At 33.9% G+C, this 22,330-nt stretch overlaps 2 protein-coding genes across 2 annotated transcripts; both read left to right on the top strand.

Moving 5' to 3' along the window:
- The first annotated feature begins 201 nt into the window (after positions 1 to 201).
- LOC146750426 (uncharacterized) lies at positions 202 to 2,444 on the top strand. Its single transcript, XM_085496790.1, has 3 exons — positions 202 to 601; positions 2,129 to 2,384; positions 2,414 to 2,444. Exons 1-3 carry the CDS (start codon positions 202 to 204, stop codon positions 2,442 to 2,444), a joined length of 687 nt encoding a protein of 228 aa, XP_085352916.1.
- Positions 2,445 to 2,505: 61 nt separating this feature from the next.
- Positions 2,506 to 21,638, top strand: LOC144359384 (uncharacterized). The gene is made up of 13 exons (XM_085496798.1): positions 2,506 to 3,502; positions 3,960 to 3,989; positions 4,085 to 4,272; positions 5,473 to 5,615; positions 5,980 to 6,139; positions 7,795 to 7,989; positions 8,888 to 8,993; positions 10,571 to 10,644; positions 11,697 to 11,896; positions 17,619 to 17,696; positions 17,860 to 17,920; positions 18,447 to 18,544; positions 21,251 to 21,638. The coding sequence occupies exons 1-13, from the start codon at positions 2,506 to 2,508 to the stop codon at positions 21,426 to 21,428; spliced, it is 2,508 nt and encodes an 835-aa protein (XP_085352924.1). The 3' UTR covers positions 21,429 to 21,638.
- The last annotated feature ends 692 nt before the right edge of the window (positions 21,639 to 22,330 follow it).

Consider the following 22,330-nt stretch of genomic DNA (forward strand, 5'->3'; position numbering starts at 1 on the left):
TGACAGTCACTAAAAACTGGATGTAACTTGTCATTAACAATGATTTGTTTCCTATATTACTTCATCTTAGGCAGAAATTATAACAAATTAACAAAGAATTTTTATTTAAGTACTAAAACAGTCTTTATTAAAAAAAAAAAAATTATTAATTTTTAATTTTAATATTACATTCATATGTACATTTTAACAGATTTTGACAAGATGCTTAATGCATCTAGAGGACTAAATCCAGAAATAAGAAAAGGTGAAAGAGAGAATATTAAAAATCCTTATAAGCTACTTATGAAGTTGAAAGAAATGAATCACCTATCAAAAACCAAATACAATGTACTCGTTGAATTACTGAAAGAAGCACAACGAGATGATTTGGCTTTGGAGGTTGAAGTCAGGTTTCAATTGGGATTTGACCAAGACGTATCTGACAAGGATTTCCAGGCTGCAGTAAAGCGAAAATCACACGAAATAGAGCGAAATAAAGAGTCATCAGCAGCAGTGCAGGAAACAACTATGTCCTCAATGGAGACAAGAAAACGACAATTCCTTCATCAGCCAATTGTACATACACCAAGACAAGAATGTGGTCCTACAAACACCAATTTAAGTACGTAAGATTCTCAGATCTCTTTGCATTCTATTCATTTCTTTATATCATTTCACATGTTTTTTGTTGGCATACGAGAAAAATAGATGTGCAAAACATTACACCAACGGGGTTTAAAAATAGCAGAGTTTAAATCCCCTTAAAGGCATGGGGGGGGGGGGGTTACGACACCGGCGTAACTATATTACATACCCTTAGCTTAAAACAAATGAGAACAGGTTTTGCTGAATTAAAGGGGGTTACTAGGTATACTCGATTACAAACGTACACAAAGAAACATTATATTGCATATGTCAGCGCCATTGTGCAAATAAGTTTGAAAACCTTCTGTTCAAAAAGAAGTCATCTTGTGTAGATTTGTTTTGGGTCAGTATATGCACAGCTGAAGAAAAAGAAGATGTCTTCATGCAGAAGAAGGTTTGAACTATAAACACACTTTCTATACAAATAGGGTCTGAAATATCTTGGAAGTAGCAAAATTTGCTAACAATTGGTCTAGGGTGAAAATTTTGCTTGGTACGTGGTATGGAATGAAAAAGTCATACATTTTCAACTAATTGATGTTTAATTTTAAAACTATTTAACTTTTAGACGATTCATTTGTTTTCAATTAAATTTTCAGGGGTGATTATTCAGGTCTATCCTAAGTAAATGGCTTCAGATGGTTTCACTGTCTTCACTGGAACAGAAACAATGAAGCTGCCAATTAGTGGCTATGTTAATTGTGAACGATTCATAGAATTTGAATGTTTCAAAGAGCACTGTGTAAAAACTTTTCAATGGAAACACTAATAAACAAGCCATTTTGTTTCTGGTAAACAGAAGTTTCAAATAAGTGTTTTAAAATCAAAATCAGGGTCTGCATTTAAAAGTTAAATAGTTTTAAATGCTCTTTCACCTAAAATGCATGATTTTAACCCAAAATCCACAACACTTAATATGGTATCATAGTTCATTATTGTAAACCATAAAACTAGAAAGTTTAAATAAAGTTCTTTCAAATGATATATATATAACTTGATGGGTAAAAAGTATATTTTACTTTTGTAATTACAGTAATTAGAGCCAATTAAAAATATAGTCTCCAACCTGCATCTCTACCTTAAGTTTCCATTTGATAGTATTTCCCGAGTATTTATTTTATTATATTGCGATAGTAACATGCTCAGTATAGTGCAAATTCAATTTAAGATTTCAAATTATCCAATAAATGAACAAAATCTTGTAAAATACTCGTCACATAGCCTAGAAATAAGGCACAAGACAAAGGTCTTATAATTACCCTGTCAGAATGAGAAATGTTTGACTAAATAATGATGGATTCTTTGTTTGTTATTTCATAAACCTTAAATTTTTTGATAGAATATCTTTAAAAAAAAAAAAAAACTATGCCATTTAATGTTTTGTTATTCATTGCACAGTGTTTTGTCCTTGTTATGTTTTAGACCATACTTGGTGTATCCTCAATGCACTTCTTGCGTCAAATATTCTGTTCTGTTCTAAACTAATTTACTTTTAATAATTCAGATAAAAGTCTTGTTTTTGTTGCTGGCTCTGATTCGTCATCGGAATTTGATAGGGTGAAAATTACTGAACAGATGCTGACAAGTGCTACTGCCAAGAATGGAATACCAACCTACTTAATAACCCTTGATGCGAAGGATGAAGAAATCAGCAGAGATGATGAAACTGGTGTTTGTATGGTGAATCCAAAGAAGAGAAAAGTAGACTCGCTTGATACTAATCGTCCTAGTCTTGATTGGTTGATAACACATGATTCAATGTATTCTCTGAATCGTATAAAAAATGTAGGGGGTGTCGTTGGACATATAATAGGACGTGAACACAAAGCAGCCTCGGCTGCTAAACAAATCCAAGGTGATATTGCATCTAATGGAAAACTGATGTTAGTTAACCATACGATTCCTGAAGATGAAGGAGATATTGACATGGAAGATTTGGCTATTGATAAAGCTAAAAAGGCTGATTATGTATTGTCCATTGGTCCCATGGTTTATCAGCACTTTAAGACGAAATACAAAGGATCTGGACGGGATATGGAAAATCTCCACAAGTGTTACTATCCATCCCTGAATGAAAAGTTTTTCAACATGGACAATCTGTCTTGTCCTGATGAGAAGTCAACAGTCTATGTTTTGTCCGTAGCAGATGTCAATTGCACAGAAGATTTTCAGAAGTACACCTTGGCTGCAATGGCATTGGGGAAGGCTGCGACATCTGCTTTTAAATTCAGAAAGGTTCTGATGAACTGGATTATATATGGGGTTTTGAGCAGTATCAAGACAGAATTTGTCAACTTCCTGAATGAAAAAGCAGATTGTAAAGATTTGATCATAAATACTCATGGTCCAATCTCACTTGAAGATTTCAGAGAAAAGATGCCAACTGCTGCTTTTCTTCTTGCTCCTGAACAGAGAGATTCATTCAACTTTCCAGCGTTTTTCGCCCTTCAAGCTGGATTTCCTGTACTTGTACCATCTGGCTCAGGAATTCACAGTTTTATTGGTAAGCTTTTCCCCAATAAAGATTGGAAGACATACATCTCTCTTCCAACTGCAAACAATAAACGTGAAGAAAATCTGAGGCATGATAGTGAAGAATGGGAAAAACAAATCATTAAAAGAGTAAACCCCAAAGATCAAAAAACTGCTTTCTTCATAGCAGCAGATATCAAGAATCAGCTAAAATTGCATCCTGAATTCAAGCAATCAGAGAAGGCCTTCATCAAACAGTGCAAATATGTACTTCAGCGTAAGTATATATGCCATGATACCTTTGAATTATTATTTTTTTTATGTACAGGCACACATGCAGTGACAGACATCATCCTAAATAAAAAAATTAACTCAAAACCAAAAAAAGAAAAGAAAAAAACAATTTGCACAATTCTTCAAATAATCTACTCCTTATTCCAAAAAGTTAAGAAGCAACGAAAGTTGCACTCCAAAATCCTGCATGATGTTTTTGGGTCTATTATGCCAAATATTTACATGTCTGAATTTATGTGAATTGCAAGCAACATTCTACATGTACATGTTTAAATTTTAATGTTCTTTTAATAGCTGATCTGAAAGTTGTTGATCATTCCTAAAATTTTTATTCACTGTTTGAATCATATTTGCTACCGCACTTTTATATTGTTTTGGCCTCCATGGAAAAACTCAACACTAGATGAACAGAGATGAATCCAGGCAAATCATAATATTTGTCAAACTAGTCCTGAGATTCAAATGAAACTGTATAAAATATATCAAAGTATAATTTTCATATGTGGAAAAATAAATTAATACAAACATACATTCTGATTTAGGAAATGATGAGCTAATGGATACTACAGATTCTGCAAGTCCACCGGCCTTACAATCAGGTAAGAAAATGCACACTGAACCATGCGAACAATTTTATCAGAGTACAACACGATATATTGAATAATAATTAATAAAGTCATACTTTCCGATTTAGGAATTGATGAGCCAATGGATACTACAGATTCTGCAAGTCAACCACCCATACTATCAGCTGTTAGTCCATCCACTGATGATACAGATGTGTCAACAATGAATGATAGTACAATCAGTTCTGACACAAGCTCTTCTATTGATTTGAGCATGCCTAGCTCAGTTTCAGGAAATGCACCAAAAGATGCAAAGGTGAATGTTTGATTTTTATTTGACAAAATTAGCCACTAATCTTTTGAGTGAAGACTGAAAAGTTACCAAAATTAGGGTTTCCGTAAATACTGAAGAATATAAGAAAAAAAGTGTATACAAATTTTGGTGCAAGTCTGGAGGTGAAGTAAGGGTTTCTTAATTCAATATATCCTCCCCTCTCTAAAAATGATATTTTCAGAAACCATTGGGCGAGTTATTGCGACGTCACGGCGTAAAATATCATTTTTACGCCGATGACACACAGATTTATTTATCGGTTTCTGAAGATGATCAAATTCGCGCCCGGGTGATACTTCAGACATGTATTCAAGACGTTAGCGATTGGATGTCTTGTAATTTCCTACTTTTGAATGTGTCGAAAACTGAATTTGTGTGCATGTCGTCTCGGAGATTCTCACAAGACTCGTGTCCTTTGTCTAGTATCGCAATTGGTGAAGAATTGGTTAGTGCTTCGTCAAGTGCTAGAAACTTAGGTGTCTTGTTTGATTCGCAGCTATCTATGGAAACACACATTTCTACTATTTGTAGATCTGGATATTCCCATCTAAGAAATATTAATCGTATTCGTAAATCATTATCCCAATCTGATACTGAAAAGTTGGTACATGCATTCATATCTTCTCGCTTAGACAGCTGTAATTCATTATTGTCTGGTCTCCCTGTAACTAAGATAAAACCTCTTATTCGTGTACAAAATGCAGCAGCCCGCCTTGTCACTCGTGCTCGAAAATATGACCACATTACAGACATTTTTATTAAACTTCATTGGTTACCAGTTGTACAAAGAATCAATTTCAAATTACTTTTACTAGTGTATAAATCTTTGTATGGTTTTGCCCCAAATTATCTATGTGAATTAATCGAATTTTATGTACCTAGTCGTAGTTTAAGATCTGAATCAAAGTTTCTTATTAAAACTCGTCAGGTGTGTAGTAAAAAGTCCAAGGTGTTATACAAAGACCGTGCTTTTGAAAATTTAGGTCCTAAACTTTTTAATGAATTACCTCTGTCTGTTCGTTCTAGTCCTTCAGTAGACATTTTTAAATCCAGACTGAAAACGCACTTATTTAAATGTGCTTTTAATATTTGACTGATTGTTTATTGTATCAGCGCCTTTGATCTTCATATGTTGGAATTGTTGCGCTTAATTAAATAAAGTTATTATTATTATTATTAAAGTTATTATTATTCCCTGTTCAGCGAAGCATTCGTTGGAAAGCTAAGCTCGATGAGTTACGATCTCTTGATGATACTCAATGTGAAAGGATTGCTGGGAACGTGAAGATTTGTACAAAAAGTGAAGAGTTTCGCATTGCATGTGGGTGAGTGATAATGGTAGATGTTTTGTTTTTTTAAATTCTTACATTATTTACTTTAGTTTGTAAAACAAAATGCTTATTATTATAGGGATTTGTAGTGGTAGTTCAAATCACATGTCATTACTATTATAATTAGTGAAGGTGAGTCTCAAACTAATAACTCAGCCCTTCGACTAGTTATATCTTTAAAACAAAAAGTGAAAGTAAATAATTTCAGATTAATTAATTGTTGTTGAGGTAAAATGCTGTGGCGCCAATAATTGACCCAGACCAGACAGCTGAAAAAATAAATGCAGTGTGAAAAGTATACTGCCCTCTAAAGATATGTATGAAAAAAAATAATAGCTTTCTGTGTGCATATAAACAGATGTGAAGGAACACAAGTGTTTCTTGGTGTGAATGATCAAGGTGAGGAATTCGCTGTGAAGAGAGTTGTTTGGATCGACAAAATGAAGAAAGCCATAGATCAAGAATTATCAGTGTTAAGAGATCCTGACCTCATAAAAGATAATCTCATCCAATTACATGTAAGTATGTTTCTTCTCTATTTTAAGCACACATACATCCTGTTCGATATGGGACTCATATCGATGTATACAACGCGTGTAAAATACATTACATGAAATTCAAACACACAAAGTTGTAGATTGTTGCAGCGAACACTTGAAAATTTTATTCCCTGCTACAGCATGACAATTCGAAAGTGTAAAAAACATCCTAGGTTACCAAAACTTCTCTTTTCAAGTTGAAATAAGAATGTCATTTTATCCAAAATTTAGTTCAATATGGCTGCGTAAGGAATCCAATGCTATAAGGAAAGTCGTTGTTACCCACATGTTAGAGGGAAGCAAGGGGCCGGGGGAATAGCTGGTACAGGTTACAGGAAGGAAAAAAAGCATTTTACATTTTTACAGGAAATATAATGAAAGTTACAGTAAAAAATAGATTTTTACACTTTACAGATAAAGCAAATTCTTAATTACATTTTACATTTTTATAGTATATTTGATAATTTGCGTTTAAGAATCAAAATTAGAAATTGCGTACGAATTACGACATTTAATGTGGAAAATGCTTTATACGCTTACAAAAAATAGGATCTTTGTACAAATTACGGACGAATAAAATAGCTGATTACATTTTTCACCTTGCCAATGTCTACGAATTTACATTTTTTATTTTTTTAAATTACATTATTATGAAAATAAAAACAATTGATTACAGCTTAGGAAAAGACCCCTTGCCGACCCTCATGCTAGATACCATATGTATTTGCTCTTTGCCCTCGTTGTTTGATAAAATATCAATAATTAGTAGGATTTTAAAATTTAAATCATAATGTTACCCTTGTCGTTAAATCATGCAATGAGATTTGCTATTTAATGACTCCAATTGGGTATTGCAGCACTGTAGATTTTATTGGCACTTGTGTACCGAGTACAAAAGGTGGCCAATACCATACTGATGGTACCGATGTCTGTTCGTCATATGTGTTGTCAAATCTTGTTCTACAGATATCTCAGGAGCTACGAGGAGGAAATTATACAATACAATATTATGAAAATCACATCTGATTGATTATAATCTGTCCATATTAATCTGTCCATATTTTCATAATCATTAACTGTCTTTAGCATGTTTTTTTTTTTTTATATTCTAACAAAGGATTTCTGAGATGGATTAATACTTGCTACACTGTTTTTATAGTTGAATGTTCTTTGGAATTAATCTACATATGCATGAAGAAAATTGTTTGGCATAAATCTGTGCATAATTAATTTGTTAATTTGCATAACTGTTTTAGTAATTTAATTGAGTATCTTTGCAGCAGTTAATACAACAAAACTTAATTTGTATCATTGTTGTTTGTATAGATGAGTATCAGTTTGTGCCATTCATCATAATAGCAGTTAGTTTAAAGGGTTTTGAACATTTTTTCTGACAATATCTGTGAATATTAATTAACTATTTAACAGCGTTTGTTAAATTGCAATGCTGTAAATTGTTCAGTAAGCATAAAATAATTCCGAATTCACTTCACATGGGAGCATGTTCGAGCCTGTTCAGTACTCTAAAGGAACATCTATATGTACTGATCATGCAACATCCTCAAGAATTAAAAGGATTATTTATTGAATCAGTGTATTTTAACAATAAATAAGTTGTCCAAATTATCTCCCAGGATACTGTTGAAAAGAATGGCTTTGTTTACATGATATTGGAGCTGTGTGAGAGGAATTTAGATGAACACATCAATGATCTGAAATCTAAAGGGCAAATCAAGAATCAATGCAAGAGCTTAATTACAGATATGTTGAAAGGTCTACAAGTACTTCACAACAATAAAAGACAAGTTATCATTCACCGAGATCTAAAGGTAACTAAATGCAACAATTAAAACACTTCACATAATAAATGTTTTATCTTTCTATTGTTCAAATTTGTATGCTTTTGCCTTACAAACAAAAAGTAGTTTATTTTTTATCTTTATTGTCATTAAAATTTGTAACAGTGAAAAGTCAGTGCACATAAGTGGAATATTCTAAACATAATTTGGTTGAAGTTGTATGTCAAGATGGGTATCTCTTAAGAGATATCTACGAAAGCATTTCACTGCCATGACAATAAACAGATTTAAACAATGTTTTGTACATTGATAAACATTCTAATACTGTTTTTTGCTCATCGGTTCAAAGGGCACCTGAGCTATAGGGTTCATAAAGCATCCAGCCATTCGTGGATGACTTCTTCTCCAAAATCGCTGATCCTTTTGTTCTGATTTTTGTTATAAAAATTCCTTATTGGTTAAAGATTTAATTTGTTTGAAAATAGTGGTTCCATCAACAAAACTGGAAATTGGGTCAAAAAAGCTGAGATTGATATTTTTGTCAAGTTCTGAAAACTTCTCAATTTCTCAATCCTCTGTATGGCCTGTTGATGTGGTAGCATTATCTTCAATTTTAAGTGAATTTTTAGCTCAGCTGTCGACTTTATCGAGCAGAGCTTATCATATGAGTGATTGTCCGTCAGAGTCCGTCGTGAATGCTTTGATATTACAAATATAGATACTACATGTGGACCTCTCTCAGATTTGTTCATTTTGTAATGATATCTTCAATTCTCTAATTTTGATGAATATTTTTGGTAAAAAGTGATATTTTTGATTTCTTGCTAAAAACCACAAGTCTGATTGTTTGATATTATACATATAGGTACTAAAATGTCATTAAATTTCATAACACAACTATGACACTGAACTGTTTCTTTGTCAACAGCCAGAGAATATATTAATAAGTAGCAATGGTAAAGCAAAATTGGCTGACTTTGGAATCAGTCGTAATACAGATCCTACAAAAACTACAATGAAGACAGATGCACAATGTATGTTTGTATGAACAGTTATCTTTGTCTCATGCCTATGAATAGGAAGGTTATAGCAACTTTTGATAGCAGACTGTTTTCAGTCAGCATCTTTTATCAGGATATACTAGGAAAAATAACTTTTACTCGGACACTTTGTGTTTTGTAGTTTGTCTGTTCTAAACAATATACCAGTTTACTAGGCACAGATTTTTTTATTTTGTTAAGAACTGTTTGCATTTAGTGAACATACTGTTTCTAAACAGGTATGTTTTCTGATATAATTCAAGTGGAGAATACAACTTTCTCCTCACTATTTAAAAATGGGACATTATTTTGAACAACCTTGATTTGAACCAAAGAACTGTGTGCATAAATGCATTAATTGTCACTACTGAATAAGTTGAGCAGGTGATTTGTGATTCATAAAGATATTGCATTGTTCTTCTAAACAAAAGAAGTTACACAAGTACACTGTGACAATTAACACACAAGCCACAATTGCTACGTTCACACGACAGCATTTTATTGGAGCCCAACGGCTGGAGCCAGCAAAATTGGCTGTGTATACGCATTCGGCTCGAGCCAAGTTCGACTCCAATAAACCCTCAGGGTTGAACTCCGATAGGGTTGAGCCCCGACATGGCCCGACCGTGTATACGCATCAGGGGCATATTATCGGAGCCCAAATCACGCCCTCGATCGTCTTCTTCAAGTAACCTCCCATTTCAATTATAGCGGAGTCAACATCTTTCGTGGTTTCATGCAATTTCCGGCTTGACGAAGAGGTACGCGTCCTAATATATAGTAACGAATTATTGCGATAGATTGATAGCTCAACAGGAAACTGAAAGAAATGGCATACGAAATTATGCGACAACAACTTGAAAGCACGACTGAACGGAAACTTTTTGAAGACACTAAAGAAGTGATCACGGTACGGTGACGTGTTTCTAGTAGGTTTAGATTCTTCCACAGTCCCTCTATGATAGATAGAGAGGACAGAGGGACTGTGATTCCTGGTAGTTTAGATATCACTACAGTTAAATAGTTACAAAATGGTAATTTTGCATGACAATAACTTAAGCGAATAGGTTCAGCTCCCGACCGTACGAACGCATTGGAGATAATCTCCTTTTAATCGTGGGAGGAGCAGTAGTTCGGCTTTGATAGAATGCTGCCGTGTGAACATAGCAAATGATTCTGCATACAAATTTGCAGTAAAACTTTAGTATAATTCCCCTACCCTTACGTCATATAGCCATTTTAGGAGCCTTGGTAAGGAAATTGTAGTTGCCATTCCACACAAGACATTGGTTAGCTGTTAACACTTTGAATCCAAAGGTTCTTGAGATTTCTTGTCCAGATAGACATAATTTCATATTGGCTACAATTCTTAATGAAAATTCTATAAAAATTTTGAAAAAAATTGTATTGATTACAAATTTGTAAATGATGACAAAAATTAACTAAAAATTAATGCATGTATGGGTAATATACCAGGAATATAATATACATAAGTAATTTGATAAGTTTTTCATTAGCTTAATTATTATTTACAAGATGGTTTATAAGATGGGCTTTTCATAATTTAGTAGGTACTTTAGGGTGGCAGCCACAAGAGTTGATGGTATCAGGACCTAAGGAAGTAAGCCGTCACAGTGATATTCAGGTGATTACTTGTTAGAAATTTCAGTTTCTATGCTAGGATTACAAAACAGGTTATTTTATTTGTTTTGCATGGGGTCATATGTTTTGACTTCCGTGTGTGCATCTGTGTGTGCATCTGTGTGTGCATCTCTGCATGTATCTTGAATGTGCCTGATTCATATTCAAACTTTAAAATCAGAATTAAAAATGGCAGATTGGCGGCCATTTTTGTGCTAAAATTGTAATTGTCTGATGATGTTAATGGCAGCTATTATAAATGTTAAACTCCATCAAAATCAAGTATGTTGGCGGTTTGTTTTCAAACTTGTTACAAACAACTGGCATAATGGCCATGCATGTAATTTTGTTTTCCAAATCAGATTCAAAATGGCTGCATGGTGGCCATTTGTTTAACAAATTTGGTTTCAGAGTTGTATACATGTACATCATACATCATGTTGCACACATGCACATGTATTCAATCTATAATGGTGTCCAATTTAATGGTAATTCATGAAATTCAAGCATATCTGCCATTCTGCTGCGTTCTAACAATATGGGACCCTGATGCGCATCTGTTTGTTTTTTGGATGAAATTCAAAATAGTTGTCTTGTGGTTATTTTGTTTTAATGATTCATGATGGCCAAATTGCAACTGATTTAATGTTAAAAATTCATCAAAATCAAGCATTTCTGCAATTCTGGATCTTGGTCTAAACTTAGTCGATATACATTGAACTCTGTCAGGTCTGCCTCAAAATGGCCAACTAGTAGCCATTTTGTTTTAATGAATGCAGTTTTGGAGTCATACAAAAATGTATCTCTGAAATTCTCTGACGATTAATGTTCAAACTTTGTATATTTTTTAAACCTGATAACTCATGGGGACTAAGTAGCAATTACTTGTTATTCCTGATAACAGGAAATTGGGCAGAAGCATATAATTTATTTTTATTGGATTAATTATTTTCGCTGATTTTACCCCTTCAGTGAATATAGTAAAATGTTAAACAGTACAAGAGTCGCATTGCTCTGACAATGAAATTCATATATAAATTATTATTATATTTAAAGGTCGCAGGAATGTTGGTTGCATACATTGCATCAGGTGGACATCATCCATTTTGGGACCCAAATCCCTATTCAATTCCAGTAAACATCAGTAATGGAAAGTTTGATTTGAGTAAAGTCCAAGACCCAGTAATAGAACATCTTGTTAAATGGATGATACAGACAAAACGACGTGATCGTCCAACAACAGACGAAGTTCTTAGGTAAATAAATTAAGTAAAGTAGCGCATTTATTAGAAATAAATAAATCTTGTTACTGTACAATACAATACATCATCATCTGGCACCATTAATTATCATTCATATCAGCAATCCATAGAAGTTCAAAGCAGGCGATGTGTCAAGGATGACCCCCATGCTTGTTTACACTTATATTCAAACCTTTGTTTTTTGTTGAAGTTCAAATTAGATTTTTAATGTTAACTACATCTAGCACTATAATTTAGGTTTCTAAAAATTAAATCTATTTTCAAATAAAACCATATTTTTTTCCACTTTTGGAATTTTTCACTAAAAACTGTACTATCAAAATCAAGACTGTTATATATTTGTATTTGATTTTCTGTAATACTCATTCAATGTATTAATTTTTTACCAAATCACTGATTTCTTTCAATCAAGAAAAGTTATCCAATATCTAAGACATGATATATTAGCAATTGTGTGTGAAAATTTGAGACAGATCAGTTAAAGGCCGATGGTTGCCGCGTATTCGAATTTCATGTAAATAAACAATGTATTTAACGCAAGTTGTATACGTCGCTATGAGTCCCATATCAAACACACCCTTTAAGGCAATGTTCAATTTTTAGCTTCACAAACCTTATCATAATACTGATCATTCATTGTTGATTTTCACTTTACATTTTGGACTTCTATTTGAAAATTGCTCGCTTAATTTAATTGGTATGTTGGGTAGACAGATTTGTTCATTTCATGATGATATGACATATGATCCCTTTGATATCTAATATCTAGTTACCTTAGGTGGTATTCCACATAGTATGAGTGTACTTTTTGAATAAATTATGCAAATTATAATTTTTGATAATTTGCATAATTCCTGTGTGCAATGGGAGTCTTTGTTGGCGATCCGCTCCGCTAGGATTGCCATTATAATCACTTTTGTCGTTTTGTGTGTGTGTGTGTCTGTGTGTGTAAATTTCCAGTGTTTTCATGTATGATTTCTTCTGTGATTTTTTTGGCTTGGCCAATTTCTTTTAAACTTGGCAGGTAGGTCACACCTTCACCCTAGTTATTCGGAAAAATCTGAAAAAAATTTTGGTCCACCGTTGCCATAGCAACAGCCAAGAAAACTGATTTTTGGATAGCTTCGCGCCAAATGTATCTCCTCCTACAAATTTGGGATAAAACACTTCAGACATAGCTCATTCTACTCAGCTTGAGTGTGGGCACAAAGTTACTATTTGAATTTTTGATATCTTTTTTCATTACCGAGAAACCCCAAAGTTGGGGTAACTTTTCACCAGCAATGACTTTTAACTCCTCTGTGATTTTTTCGGCTCGGCTGGTTTTGTTCATACTTCACAGGTAGGTCGTGCCGTCACTAATTGGAAAAAAATCCTGGCCCACCACTGCCATTGCAACATCGAAAAACTGATTTTTGAATACTTTCGCCCCAAAAGTATTACCTCCTACCAGTTTTGTACACAGTCAGCTGCAGTGGCGGATCCAGCAAAATGTATTGGAGGGGGCCAAGCTACGCTTAAAATTACGGAGCGTAAATCGCAGAGAAGCTATGCGTAATTCAGATGATATGAATCGTCATGCATTTGGAGGGGGCCTTGGGCCCCCTGCCCCCCCCTCTGGATCCGCCACTGGTCAGCTGGCATCGGTGTCGCGGGGTATATATGATAAAGGGAAGTTGTGCAACCAAATTTGCCGAGTTCGCAGTTTTTCGCCAATAAAAAAATAGCTAAGGTTTTTCAGCATTTTTGTAATAAAGACATTATTCTCTATAAATAATCCGCCCAAAACAGGAACATTTCTACTAATTCTTGTGTTTTTTCGATGTTTTTTGAAAAACCTGTGATTAGGCTGCGAAAGTAGAACATTCCGGAGGGGGTGAAACGGAAGAGCCAAACTTAACGTAAAAATAGAACGCGTATTTTGACCTCTATGCGGTCGTTGCTAAAGAGCCCCGTGTCCATCGCCTGGCAATGCTCTTCCGTTTCACCAGTTGCGTTTTTTTGACTAAAATTTGGGCAGTACTGTCAATCACTAAAATTGATGAATAAATTAATACACATAAAATATGAATCACGGGCTAATTCAATGGTCACCGAACACTCCACTATTAAACAATCTGGCGAGATTGTAGCGTACTGTATATTTGACCCAGATTTGACAAGCGTGGTACAGTTTTTTGCGCGTGTCCGTAATAACACGCACAAAGGATTGTGGGACAGAGTCCTTTATTTGCTGGCATTCTTGACTTTTGACTGCAGTTCTTTTTTTATATTTTAGAGTGAATGCTTCTGATATGCTCTTAGGTTGCTTAATATCCGTCTGAAATTCTGGACTGTGGTCATATTTTCCGATTATGAGGTGTATGTTTAAATAACTGATAAATAAATAAATAACCGTGACTAATGTTTTGCATAATATGAAGTATATTATTATGAAGGTCAACACACTGTACTTTAGATTAATATTTACCATTTCGTTATTTCATTATTTACAATGTAGCTTTCCAGCATTTACAGGAAACGCTTCATTCTAGAAAATTCTATCGCAAAACGGTTGGAAATAATAAATGTAACAGCAGAATACGTCCTAGCACAGTCACTCTACAAGTAGAGTGACTGTGGTCCTAGTAATAAACTAAGTGACTTCTAAAGACTGAATGGTGTTTTCGAACTTCGTATTGTTATAAACCGACGTTAGCTTCACGTTTATGTCACCATGGAAACAGTCAAAAACATATTGCTTGTTTTTGAGCGGAGCGGATCGCCAACAAGCCTACCGGCTTGTAGTTATTGTGTGTGTACTTGGATTGCTATATGTTGCGAGGATATACATACAGATATATACCAACTTCCGAGGACCTTTTTCATAGTCCTCGAAAAACATAATTTATATTAATAGTTAATTCGATTATTAATACGTTTTGCGTAGCTTAGGTTTAGTATCGGGGGAAGGTATGGTTCAGTTTATATTAATATTAATATAATTGTACCATACCTTACCTCGATACTAAACCTAAGCTTCGCAAACATTTCTATGTTCAGTCACGGGATATTCAACTCTTGTTTATTAAACTTAATTAAAATGCAATTCTCCATTGTATTGCATTGTAATTGAGTTTAATTAAACTCCAATTAAAACGCAACCCTATATAGGAACGCATTTTAATCAAGTTCATATCACAACTATATTAAAAGTTAATTTAACTATATTAAAAGTTAATCCAATGAGGTCCTCGGAACATATAGCAATACAAGTATGTGTATGTGTGTGTGTGCTACAAAAGTTGTGACGACTTCAATTTAAATTTACACCGACTTGTCACGACAGGACCTACATTGTGACGACCCTTACTATTTTCATAATTCATATTAATATTTAATCAAATTTAAGTCAAGTTTTCATTGCTTAGGTTTAGTAAAGGGGGAAGGTATGGTTCAATTTATATTGATATGTTCAGTCACGGGATATTGAACTTTTATTTAATTAAACCTAATTAAAATGCAATTCTACGTTAACTTGCATTGTAATTGAGTTGTTTAATTGAACTCCAATTAAAACGCAACCTTATATAGGAATGCATTTTAATCAAGTTCATGTCGCAATTATATTAAAATTTAATTCAACTATATTAAAAGTTAATCCTGTGTCTGTCGTACCAGACATTTGTACAAATCCAGATGGAGACTGTACATTGATTGGTGTGACAGAAGGGAGATCGATCATCTCAGTCCCTCTATTAGCGAGGTAGTCGATTTTTTCCTATATTTATTTGATCAAGGAAAATTGATCAGTTTTATTCCCAGTTTTATCAGAATCTGCTGGACTGAAACTGGCTTTGAGTTCTATTACGATACAACTGTTTAAGTCTTTCTGCTCGAAGAGACCATGTGCCAAGGGACTAACGAATCTTCCTGACTGAGACTTGTCGTTGGTTCTAGCGGCGTTACGACACCTCTCTTCGAGTCTATGGACAAGGCGGACATGAAATATGTGACTATGAAAACAGTTTTTCTTTTGGCTCTGGCGTCAGGTAGGCGGCACTCAGAGATAGGGGCACTGTCCTTTAGTGACGAATGTGTCTCTTTTATGAACTCACAAGTTATTTTGAAGCCTCGGATGGGCTTTCTTGCCAAGAATCAAATTCCAGGGTGTGACCCTGAATCGATTGTCATATCACACGTCTCACTAACTTAGTGGGCACAGAAGACCGTCAGGAACAAATTCTATGTTCTGTGCACGCTCTGAGCTGGTACTTCGATCGCACCAAGGTGTCTAGGGGCAGTAAGAAGCGCATGTTTATCTGTTATGGGCGGGGCAAATAAAGCCACCCTGCTTCGAATATCACAATTTCATGGTGGATTGTTGATACGGTCGTGGAAGCGTATAACTTAACTGCTTCTTCATCGACTCGCTTGGAATGTCACCAGGTGAAAGCACACAAAGTGTGCAGGTAGGCAATTCGTTGGATTTGATGTCTGGTGCCTCGCTCGAGCAGTTGCTCCGAGCAGGGTTCTGGAGATTTCAGAACGTCTTCCAAGCGCTGGAGGAGGGTCTCTACAGGTTGGGACCAGTGGTGACAGGTCTGACAGTGTTCGTTGACCCAGCCCGCAACACCAAGGTACTCTATGCGCAAAAGTGTTGGGTGCGATAGTGTCTTCAGCCGAAACCAGCTTCCTTTGCTTGACACTGCTGGTTTCAATCTGCGCTATCGAACCCCAGCAATACACTGTTTTTTACGCATTAAAATTGTTGGGGCCCTATTTTCTTGTTCAGACGACCGGCTTTTGTGTCGAAAAATGTACATTTCAGTCGTCAGAGCTTCCCCACCTCCGGTGAGCGTGCTACTCTGCCTAACGAGTAATAAATGAAATTTATTATTTCCACAGACTTTCCGTGGAAAAAAACCACCCACCACCCCACAAGCTTCCGGCGGCCCGTTGGTGCAGCGGAAACGTTTGTGAGAATAAATGGGTCAGGCCTCGATTGCGTGATCACCCTGAGGGTGACCCATTAGGCAAGGCTTTTTTCTATAGGGAATACTACCCTAGGGTGTTCTTTGTGGGCCCAGGTATACATGTATTCTCTAATAGTTTCTGTTCTGTATTCTGTAATTAAGCCTAACAAGTAATAAATGAAATGTATTATTTCCACTGACTTTCTGATAGGTATGATTAATAAACAAACTGGTTTCTACAACCCTATTAATTTTGAATTAATTTTTATTTTTAATGTGTCTTGAATACAATGTACTATCAGCACATGGGAGGTCTTTCTAATCTTTCTTAGATTTTTATGTGTTCCATATGTATTGGAATTTCAAAAATTGTTTCAAAAATAAAGCCACTGCATAGTGGATAATTCAGAGAGTAAACTGATATTTTGATCAAAAATGTCATACAAACAAAGACTCTCATCCGAATTATTTCCTGGGTTTTAAATTTTCTACCTTAAGTCATATAACCTGAAAAAACATTGAAAGGTTTAATGACTGTGGTATTTTGCAAGCTTGCAAACCTAAGTGATGAGTAGAAATGCCAATTTTTGGTTTATATGTCTTCACCAAGGTTAAAATTCTCTTACATGTAATTTTTTTGAAGATGAACATCAAATGGTGTACTTATGGTAATGCAAAGTGTTGGCATGGTTGTGGTGTTTTGAATTCTTAATTTATGCTTTATTTAATGCACATGCACTTTTTTTAATTCATTTTTTTAGACACCCTTATTTTTGGAAAGATAATGAATATTTTCAGTTCCTGGTTGCCGTAGCAGCAGAATTACAGCATCCTATCAGGTATAGTTAAGGGGTGGGTGTCTTGATTATATTTTGGCACGTAGGTTGGTAATTTGTTAGAATTAGAATTACGTGCGATGAATTACAAATATGTGCAGTGTTTCATTTCATATGGATTGTTTATCACCAACATTATTTTTGAACATCTGTTTTTAATTTCCAGTGATGCACTATTGATGAAAGAGCTGGAAAAAGAAGTGGATGGCACTCAATGTAAGAATTGGGTGAGTAAATGCAATTTTATTATTTTTGTCTTCTAGGTTATTTTTTTACTTGATGAATAAAACTTAGAAAATACACCTTCATTTTCTGGAAGATGGCAGTAATTTATTTACATGTATTTTCTTTTCATTGTTGTTCGAGTACATTGCAAAAATGGTTGCTACAAATTAAAGCGCAGTGGTCGTCGCGCAGCGCGTGTCGAATTTCATGAAAATAAACAATGTATTTTACTTTAAATTTTCTTTAAATCATGATTTAAATACTTCGGTAAAACGGCCATGCTTTTAACTTGCGTCTTAAGTGGAGGAAATAAATTTACTTGTGTTCTTCTTGGATCAAATATTGGTTGGTTTTTGCGTCAATGCGTCGCTTTGTCCATCCAGCACTATCTGTCTGCTGGGGAGAACCCTGTCTTTGGGTCAGCAAAACTGCATATTTACCATAGCTGAAGCTGAAGTCATAATTTATATATAATGTTCTCACAGTTTAAGGTTATATATACCGGTATATTTTATTTTCTATTATCAGAAAGAAGTACTCAAGAATGAACCGAAGTTCACATTTGTGAATAGATTTGAAGATGGATTATCTGGTTTCATTGAACTGATCAAATTTTGTGATACTAGGTATGTTGTAGACTAGCATATTTTCAATATATATAATTACCTATATACTGTACCTCTCCGGTCATAAGCCTCTCCTTGGGTATAAGCCCATGCACCCAGTTTGTTTTTACAGTGTGTCGACAATGCATGGGTTTATTATCTTTCACGATGCACTATGCAACATGGTAGCAATCTTTCTGTAATTGTTACACAAGATGAACCCAATTTTGTAATACTGGAGTACTCGTAATCTGTATTCCTTTGAGTGATTGGAAGCAGGTTACTTTCCATTATGCAGAGAATGTTACCATGAAATTTCCGGAAAATGCATCAGTGTGACCACTCTGATTGGTTATTTATTTAAACAGACTTGACCTATCAGGTCAGTAGATATTGTTTCAAATAAAATCGTAGAAAAAAACATCATGTCAGGATATCAAAAACATTTCACGATTAAGATAATGAGGAGGATATTGTCTACAAGTATTGTCCCACAGACTCTAAAAATGTTTATACCATAAATTCAAATGATATTGGTAAATAAAACTGTTACTATATAAAATGACTTTTTTTGTGTGTGAAAATGTTTGCCTTTGTTAATTGTTTTTTAAATACTTCCTCCACCCTTTACCTTTTGAAAATTGAAAATCAACAGCTTTTAGGAAATAAATCACCTTTTTTTGGTTGAAATCAGTGTTAACAGGTCGCATTTCAACATCGCGGTAATTCACTTCCGTATTGTGTTGAAAAAATTACATTGTCAATAATCGGAAAACATCATCTGTATAACGCAGAATTTTGATTGGTTAACGAAAGATGTGACCTGTTAGGGCAAAAAAAAAGTTGTTCAGGTCAAATCATGATGAAAAAAACCATGGTGGAAATTGCTTTTTATCAAAGGTTTGCATACGATCGAAAACATTTCATAATGAAGATAATGATAAATTCAGATGGTATGTAAACCGTATTGTAATAAAATGTGTCTATTTTTATGAACATGTTTGTTTCTTCATTGTTAGCTCATTTTGCATTTTTTTCATCAAAAAGATATAATTCTCCGAGTCCGACGCTGTGAACAAAAAATGTAATTTGGATAATTTTTTTTCGGCTTATTTTATCATAGACTCTAAAGATATTCATGATTGTATATTATTTTCAAACATTTTGATCAAGATTTGTAGTCACTGGCAAATGTGCTTTTATCTCATTGCTGACTATTTGCGATCCAATCCTTGCTTTTGCATTGATGGAACATATCGATGATTGATTGATTTCTTTCACCAGAAAATATACAACAACAGAAAACAAACAATGTGAGGAAGAAAGAAAAAAAAAGGATGTTTGAAATTTTCTGGTTTGGTCCAGGGAAAATAGTTTGTCTGAACTAATCTAGTCCAAGAACCAACTTATTGTATGATATTATGGTAATAAAACTGGTTAAATGATTAAATAATGATTAGAATAATTAAATTAAAATGGAGTTAGGTAGGTGGGACTTTCAAGATAGTAATATACAACTTATAGAAGGAGAAAATAATAAATAAAATAACAAATGTGATGTGTAAAAAACATATTGATAAGGTAAAAGATTTAATTCTGTAGTAGGTAATGCTTTAATGTGTTTTTGAAGTTTGTTCTATTATGGAATATTTTAAAGACGGCTGGGAGTTCCAATGTTTAACAGATGCAAATTTAAGATTATACTGAAAAATAGTCAGGTTAACTTTTGGAATTGCAAGATTGCTTTGCAATATTGACTTCGTTGGATAGCTATGAGACAGATCATCAAAGTAGTGACTCAGATTATTGGAAAAGCGACTATGTTTAAGGTCAAATATAAATAGACAAGTGTAAAATTTGCAAAGTTTATAAATATCTAGTATGCCGAGTTGATGACAGTTATGTGCAGTAGGTGCAAAAAAGTCTGAAAATATGATTAGTCTAGCTACTTTTTTTTGTAAACGAAGTATTGGTTCCAGCAATGTAGGATATGTATTCCCCCAAATTTCAATGCAGTAGGTTAAATGTGGCACAATTAGTGTGTTATATAGAAGGATTAGTATTGATTTAGGGACATAGTGGCGAATGCGAGAAATTATGCCTACATTGGGGCTGATCATTTTCTTAACTTTTTCAATGTGAGTTTTCCCATGTCATTGATGGATCAATGCTTACCCCTAAGTAGGTGACAGAAGGTACGCCCTCTACAGGCAAACCGTCAACGTCTAGACAACCTTCCAACTGGGTAGGTTTTTGTGGAGTTTTTATGATCATATAGTTAATTTTTTCCACATTTATTGTAAGTTTGTCAGCTTGACACCATCTAACGACTTCACTGAAATCTTTATTAATATCAGTAAGGTTTATTTTATTAGTGTTCAAGAATTTAAATAAGTTTGACAAATGGTACATTTTGTATCAGTACAAAGAAGCCAAAAGCGAGGCTTAAAACAAAAATAAGTCAGCAATGGCCGCAAGATGATAAAAGTTAATTACGCCAATTTGGTCAGAACTATATTAAAAATTAATATTATTAACATCTTGCACCAATATTTTGGCGATAAAAAGGATTAAATTCTTCTTTTTTTATATATTTATGTATCAGGTGACATTGAATGTCACTATTGTCTTCTTTCGTTGGAATATGTTTCTCTTAGAAAAAGTAGACATCAAATAGAAGGATATCATGTTTGTTTTACTATGAGTTTTAATATTTTGTATTTTCAGTGAAGATCTGGGAATTGATCCAAGCACAGTGGTTGTCAGTACATTACAGGACATATTTCTAGCAATGTATAATGTGATTGTGAAAAGTAACAAAGCACAGGATGACATGAACTGGACACTAAGACACAGACTGACTAGTTTTTTCCCTGAAAAAAAAAAGTCCAACAAAAATCAGTGATTAGCTCGTTTCAATAGCAATTATCTCAGACAGTTTCATTACAAATTATTGCGTCAAAAATGTGATTATTATCAAGCAATTGTATCATTTTGTCATGTATTTTTTAACGAAGGATTGTGTTGGCCTCATATTCAATTTCCTGTGCTAAATAAGGGAGCTCATTTGCATACAAGAAAGAATTCTATATGAATCATCTCTTCAGCGAAAAGCATTTTACAGTATATACAGCAAAAAATGGTTAATTTCTCCGCTACACAAAAATGCAACATAACTCCTGAATTTAATACCAAAGAGGCAGATAGAAAGAGGGAAATAACATTGATGTCAGCTTGGTTTTATATTACCGCTTTCAATCATTTTGAATTGTTTTTTACCTCAGACAACTAAAAATCAGTTTAGAATTTTCAAATTTCAGATTTTTTTAAATTCCTGCGCAGGATGTTAAACGATTATAAATCATAGTTTCTAAATTAAAAAATAAATCAAAATCTTTGTTGTCACATCACTTTTGAAAAATTCTCATCATGTGATATATCTTTTTTTTCTCTTAATTATCAAAACTTGTATACACAGATTTGTTTCTTTATCTTTAAAATTGTTGTTAACGTTTTAACGTTTTATAAAATTTATGCTAATGCCTACCACAATGACATTATTGCAATTGTAATTCTGTAGGATTTATTCCAATACTAAAGTGTCAAGTCTAAAATATTGAGCACTCTACAATAAATTACAACATAAAAATTAAAATTTCTAGTGTGACTGCCAGTTTTTGCTGATTAGCCACAAAATGTAAGTGAGTAAAAACAAAAAATGTTGATGGGAAAATTAGAGCCTTGAATTTGCAGTATTAAAATTTTGTTTTTCATCATTCATTTGTATTTTACCATTTTTGATATTTC

This window comes from Saccoglossus kowalevskii, chromosome 1 (genome assembly GCF_978046115.1).
Source record: "Saccoglossus kowalevskii chromosome 1, keSacKowa6.1, whole genome shotgun sequence".
NCBI lineage: Eukaryota > Metazoa > Hemichordata > Enteropneusta > Harrimaniidae > Saccoglossus > Saccoglossus kowalevskii.

Bases quoted from the DNA above. Each gene is read 5' to 3' on its own strand.
- LOC146750426 (XM_085496790.1), top strand. From the start codon at position 202: ATGCTTAATGCATCTAGAGGACTAAATCCAGAAATAAGAAAAGGTGAA. The intron at 602-2,128 runs GTACGTAAGATT...TTAATAATTCAG, and splicing joins TCCTACAAACACCAATTTAA to ATAAAAGTCTTGTTTTTGTT. The intron at 2,385-2,413 runs GTATTCTCTGAA...TAAAAAATGTAG, and splicing joins TTGATAACACATGATTCAAT to GGGGTGTCGTTGGACATATA.
- LOC144359384 (XM_085496798.1), top strand. From the start codon at position 2,506: ATGTTAGTTAACCATACGATTCCTGAAGATGAAGGAGATATTGACATG. The intron at 4,273-5,472 runs GTGAATGTTTGA...TTATTATTAAAG, and splicing joins ATGCACCAAAAGATGCAAAG to TTATTATTATTCCCTGTTCA. The intron at 17,921-18,446 runs GTGAGTAAATGC...TTCTATTATCAG, and splicing joins GCACTCAATGTAAGAATTGG to AAAGAAGTACTCAAGAATGA.